At 32.4% G+C, this 6,760-nt stretch overlaps 1 protein-coding gene across 1 annotated transcript; it reads left to right on the top strand.

Annotated features, from left to right (window-relative positions):
• Positions 1-282: 282 nt before the first annotated feature.
• Positions 283-702, top strand: LOC110723701 (E3 ubiquitin-protein ligase RING1-like). Its single transcript, XM_021903091.1, has one exon. The coding sequence runs from the start codon at positions 283-285 to the stop codon at positions 700-702; it is 420 nt and encodes a 139-aa protein (XP_021758783.1).
• The last annotated feature ends 6,058 nt before the right edge of the window (positions 703-6,760 follow it).

Below are 6,760 nucleotides of genomic sequence, written 5' to 3'. Positions count from 1 at the left end.
TAATCGAAACTACTTAACATAATCGTATCCTTTAATATCCTAAAATATACTATACATAATCATAATTCATAAGATCGATATGATGTATTCCTCTAATAATATAAATTTATAAACCACCAAACTTACCTTTTTTCTTTCATCAATACTTTTTAATATCACCAAAAAAATTTTGTAGGCTGATTATTTTTATTTACGACGTGAGACTATATTGTAGAGGTACGGACGGACATCGTCAAACAAGAACACTTTCGATCATTACTTCATTAGCATAATTGATCAACGATGTCATCATTAAGCCATGATGATCAACAACTTGTTGCAACAATTTTTCGTATTACTGCCGAAGATTTTCTCATGGGAATGGAAGATCCTAGTACGGAATTCAGATACAACAGAGAGTTCCTTATAATCTTATATGGCGTCGAAGACATGACCGAGGATGGAGTAATACCGACGGGTGTGGTGCCTGCGGATGAGTCATTCGTGGCAAGCTTGGAAATCAAGAAAGCTAGTGAAGAGTTGGCTAATAGTGGTGAAGTTTGTTCGGTTTGTCTTGAAGGGTGGAAAGTAGGTGATGATGTTAAGTATTCGCCTTGTAAACATTGCTTTCATCCGGCTTGTGTTGATAAGTGGTTCAAGATTAATCACTTCTGCCCACTTTGTCGATTCGAGTTGCCGCCAACGAGAGATGCTAGAGCCTAGAGGTGCTTGATCTTTGTATCTTTGTAAGAACAGAGACATAGGAGCAATGCTAGTAGTAGTACATGGTCATTATCATTATAATGGTTTCTTTTTCTTTCGTTCAACAGAGAATATTATTATAATTTACTCTTTCTTTAGTTGTAGTTAGCTTCTTTTTTAATCTTTACTCCGTAGCTTGTTTAAGATTAATTACAATTTGTATTATTAGTTTACCTTATTAACGTGAAATCCAAAGCAAGTTATATAACTCTCATTAGCCTTGTAATGTATTCTTTTTTCATTCTTTATTTTTTTATGAGTATTATTACTTGTACCTTTTCGTTGTTTTTCATTAATTTCGGCATTTATCTTTTGGTAGAGGTTAACGTGTTATCGTTTTATACTTCATTGAACTTATCGCTATGTAACATTAAAATTATACACTCCTAAATATTTCTTTATTACAAGTTTGATATTTGAATCTTTGTAAGAACAAAGGCATAGGAGTAATACTAGCAGTACACTAGTACGTAGTCATTATTATTGTTTCTTTTATTTGTCGAAAAAACTGGCTTATAGAGAATAAAATATTAATTAGGTTTTACTATTATTTCTTTACTTAGTTGTTGTAATTAGATTCTTCTATATTCCATAGCTTAAGATAAATTACAGTTCGTATGGTTGCTTTTCATTAATTCCGGCAATAGTCTTTCACGTGTTATCGATATATACTAGAGAATTTATTGATTTGTAATTAATTAATTATATTCAATATAGGATAATTTGTCAATTACTACCGCAAGTTAATACCACTTTGTAAATTACTACCGCAAATTAAAAAAGTTGTGAATTACTACCGCAAATTTTTTTTAAGATGTTGCGATTACTACCAAACCCCCATTAAACCCAACTATGACGTCATTATATCCCTTTAACCCGTGTTTGACCATAGTTAAGGGCTTTAACCAGCCCCCCCAAAAAAAAACGAAAATAGTTTAGGATATAATGACGTCATGGTTAAGGGCTTTAACCATGGGTTAAAGTGATATAATGACGTAATAGTTGGGTTTAATGGGGGTTTGGTAGTAATCGCAATATCTTAAAATTTTTTGCGGTAGTAATTCACAACTTTTTAAATTTGTGGTAGTAATTTACAAAGTAGTATTAACTTGCGGTAGTAATTGACAAATTTTCCTTCATTATATTGATTGTAACTTACCATAATTCACAATAGAGGTTCTTTAGAAAATTAGAAACAGATATTTTCTTATGCCCTTATCCTTAAGATGTTGGGATTCTAAAATTAAAAATAGGTGTTGACGCGTTGCAGTAACAATTTTGTTGATATTGGAAATAAACATACTGTATTTTTTATGTAAGAAGAATGGTTAACATACTCCGTAATATTTTCTTCCTTATTTTTGAAGATCATTAATCAATTGCAATTATACCAAATTGAGAGTAATTAATAAGTGAACGGTATAAGTAAATTAAGGCCCTGTTCCTTTTACCTTAAAAAAATATATTATATAAAAATAATTTTAATTCAATAAAAATAAGTTCAATTTAGTAAAATTAATTTCAGTTCAGTAAAAATAAGTTCAGTTTAGTAAAATTTAGTTATCTTAAAGAAGAATTATAATAGAAAATCAGTAAAAAATAATTTCAGTTCAGCAAATATAATTTTGTTTCAGTAAAAATAATTTTAATTCTATAAAAATAAGGTGAAGTGAACGGGACCTAAGTGAGTGGTAGATAATTAAGACAAATATCTCTTTAAACAGGTTACCAACATTTAATTTATTATTATATAAACCACCAAAATTTACCTATATTTTTTCATCAATACTCTTTCAATACCACTAAAAAAAAGTGTAGGCTCATTATTTGCGAGTCTATATTGTATTTTGGTACGCACATCGTAACTTTCGATCGTCATTAGCATAATTGAGTAAACAATGTCATCATTAAGCGAAGATTATCAACAACTCGGTGACCTAATTCTTTATCTTCCTGCCTTGGAGGATTATATCATGGACTTGGAAGATCTAACAGAACTCTGGTACGACAGCGAGACAAGAAGAATTGCCACCACAGCAAGCCGCATCTTGGAGATAATATATACATTACTCATAGATGGCCTTGAAGACACGATGAGCAAAGATGGAGTAATAATACCGACGGGTGTGGTGCCTGCGGACGAGTCATTCGTGGCAAGCTTGGAGATCAAGAAAGCTAGTGAAGAGTTGGCTAATAGTGGTGAAGTGTTCGGTTTGTCTTGAAGGATGGAAAGTAGCAGATGATGTCAAGTACTCGCCTTGTAGACATTGCTTTCATCCCGGTTATGTTGATAAGTGGTTCAAGATTAATCACTTCTGTCCACTTTGTCGATTCGAGTTGCCGTCTGCGAGAGATGTTAGAGACCAAGGCGTTTGATCTTTGAATCTTTGCAAGAACATAGACATAGGAGTAACGTAATACTAGTAGTGCGTGGTAGTCATTTTATTGTTTCTTTTCTTTTAATTTAATTAGGTTTTAGCTTCTTTTAAAAAAAAAAAAAAAGGTTTTAGCTAGCCATTTTACTAGCTTAAGAGAAATTACACAGTTTGTATTATTAGTTTACCTTATTAATGAGAATTCCAATGCAAGTTTCCATTAAGTTTATATAGTAAATGCTTCAGATGTTCTATAACTCTAATTAAAATTAGCCATGTTATGTATTCAATTCTTTCTTTTTCTTTTTTTTTTTCATTCTTTTTATGCGTATTATTACTTGTACCTTTTATACTTGTAGTTGTTTTTCATAAATTTTTTCACAGCAACTATCTTTTCATAAAATAATATCCCTTGTGTCAGGGCTGTCTTAAGTAATTCAGGGGCCCTGTGCTATTTAAAATTTAGGCCTCAAAAAACTAAAGAATATATTTACATTATTTACCACGAAGTGTAATATTATAGTTCTTAGAATAGCACAAAAGTTTATCATTGTCCTAAGTTTACTAGCTATAAATTAATGTACTAGTCTTATTGGTAAAATGGTAGGATTGTACAATAACATATTCAAGCTATATTTACCACAATATCATGTTATGGTGGGCAAACTGGCAACATGGACAATTACTTTGGGAAGAGAGAGTAATGATGCTTTCATTCTCAAGAAAACATCAAAAAAGAAAAGTCTGTACTGCTAGCAAAGATCGATCTTGCAACCTACAATAATAAATTCAAGAGACATAACCACCACAACAACAAACACAATTGTTTATCAATTATGCCAAGTTGTAATTATGTACTTTTGTTATAAACTGGGGGCCCTATTATTTCAGGGGCCCTATTCTAGTGCACACTTTGCACTTGCTCTTCAACGGGCTTGCCTTGTGTATTTATATAATCCTAAAACTAATCTAAAAATAATTAAAGAAAAGAAATAAGAAAATATAAATTAAATAAGTTGTAATATTATTGGACGATATAAGATGATGTGGCACAAACAAGATGGACAGAATCGATGGACGAGATAATGGAACGATGCTCCTTGCGTACATGCTGCTGTTCACTCGCTGATACCCGCGGTCACAGGCATAGCTGCGGGCTGGCAGTAGTGTTGGGCGCTTCGTGTGGGCGCGGGATATACCCGCAGCAAATCATGCAGGTGGCTGACTGTATTTCTTGGATTAAAATGGCAATAACTTCTGTCCGATTCAATCCGATTTTTTTTTGAGACGTGTGACCTATCATTGAAAATCTCTTTAAATCTAGTTTCCAGCACAACTTGGATCGCTTCAATCCGATTTCTAGAACTCAAGTTATGATCAAAAGAGTGAACAATGGTCGGTTTTAACACTTTGTAAACCATAGTTTTTCTTCGTTTCTAAGTCAAATTCAATTCCGAAAAGTGCATGAAGATCATTATGGATGCTATTTTCATTTTCCATGCATAAAATCCTCACGGTCAACATCCACGAACATGAGATCTTCATTTAATAAACACAATTCATCGACTTCCGTCCAAATATCATCCGAATCAACTCCAAACACTACAAAAGCGTCCAAATGACTATGAAATCACCTAAAACATTAAGAAAAACACAAACGGAGCGTAATAGAGCACAAAATGGACAACTTATGCATTTAAGACCTAAAAAGCGACTAAAAGACCTAAAAAGCAACTATAAACTTAGCATAAACATGCCTATAAATCCTATATAAATGTGATTCATCAGAGCTGGTGTATGTAGATCGTTAATTGAATGGATAGAGGGATTTACGATAGACACTGCTACGCGGATACGACAGACTAGGTTGTCGCACTTGCCGAGCATTATGCAAAACCACCTTGATTTTCCGCTGATTTCTGCTTTTGTGGAGAGATGACATCTGGACACAAACACATTCCACCTACCTTTTGGTGACATGACCATCATGTTGCATGACGTACACTACATACTTGGCATTCGGGTTGATGGGGATATGGTTGCTGATGATCTCTCTAGTGACCAGTTTAGGACTTTTGCAGCTGAGTTGTTACAGTTAACTACAGAGGAGCTACGGGTCAAGAATCAAACTGCCATCTACAGGAGCGATGGTGTCCATACTGACCAAATTATTGCTAGGTGTCTTAGTGCAGAGCAACTAGTGTAATACCGCGTATTTTTGTACGTATTTTAATTAAAATAAGTATTTTGAGAAGTATTTAATTAATTAAATTGAATTGTTTTATTTAAAGTATTTTAATTATTTATTTTAAATAAGTTTGGAAATATTTATAAAAGGAAAGTTTAATTAATTAATTAATTTAATTAAGTTGGGGTTTAATTCAAGGAAAATTTTATTTTAGTAAAGTTTTATTAGGTATAGGATTAGGAAAATTAAAAGAGGAAAGTTAGGGAAAAAGGGTTTCTAGAGAAGGGGTATAAATATTCCACACATGAGGTAAATCAAACTTTGTCGAGAGGGGAGAAAATCCAAGGTAAACTTCTCTCTCCTTTCTCCTTATTTTTCTTTCTTTTTCTTTCTCTTTTTCCCCTTCCCCTTTTTCTTCCTTTCGGCTCCCCTTCGCCACCACCGGCCGACCACCAGCAGCGGTGGCCGCCACCGGCGCCGACAGCAGCCTGGTGGCTGTCGGCTGCCATGGTTTGAATAAAAAAAATTGAATCTATATTGTTAAAAACCAATTTATTCCTAAATCTAATTATTAATTAGGAGTTTTGGGATTTGATTTTTGATGTTTAATTATGAGTATTATGTTAATTAATTTTCAGATTATATTTTTAATTAAAAAGCCCCCAATTTTCGAAACCCTAGGTTCTTGATTTATAAATTATTGAAGGGTTATGATGTATAATGGTTTAGATCTTTGATTAAAGTGTTTTAAGACTTAATTACAACAATTTTTAATTATAATATAGTGCTGGAATTTTTAGTAGAGCATTTAAAATCAAGTTTCTTTATGAAATTTTAATTACCCATTAATTGGGATTAAAGTATGATGTTTTAAATATAATTTCAGCTTATTTTAATTAAATTATGAGGTGTTTTATAATAGTATATATTGCTGGAAATTTGTGTAGAGTGAATTTTAATACTCTTCTATGATTTTAAATTGTAGGAGACTTTGATGTGAGCGATTTCTATTAGTCGTGGCGATTTTAAGATCGTATACAAGGTACGTTCGCGTACTTAGTATAATTATATTAATGTAGTAGCATGCTACATGTGTTTGATTGATTACAAGTAGTATCGTGCTAGGTTTGGATTGGAAATTATGATCTGGATGTTATTGGTGATTTAATTATGAAGCATGATTTATTTGTCATGGATTATTGAATGGAAAATAATAGTTTGGAATATTATTTATGAACCACATATTTATTTATGGCATGTTAGAGAGCATGTTTAATTAAACTAATTGTTTTATTTTGGTTTGGAATATTGAAAAGGAATTTTGTTATGGTTCATATAATTTTTATTGATGCTATAAGCATGAGAAAATAGCTATATTAATGTCTATGTACACGAGGAATAAATTGTATGTTGGTGCCTTAGTGCACTTAGGGTGTTTTTAACACTGAGGGATAGG

This window comes from Chenopodium quinoa, unplaced genomic scaffold, assembly GCF_001683475.1.
Source record: "Chenopodium quinoa cultivar QQ74 unplaced genomic scaffold, ASM168347v1, whole genome shotgun sequence".
NCBI classification, from domain to species: Eukaryota; Viridiplantae; Streptophyta; class Magnoliopsida; order Caryophyllales; family Amaranthaceae; genus Chenopodium; species Chenopodium quinoa.
This window is presented reverse-complemented; position numbering and strand designations above follow the sequence as displayed.

Excerpts from the sequence above, each read along its gene's own strand:
- LOC110723701 (XM_021903091.1), top strand. The coding sequence starts at position 283 with ATGTCATCATTAAGCCATGATGATCAACAACTTGTTGCAACAATTTTT.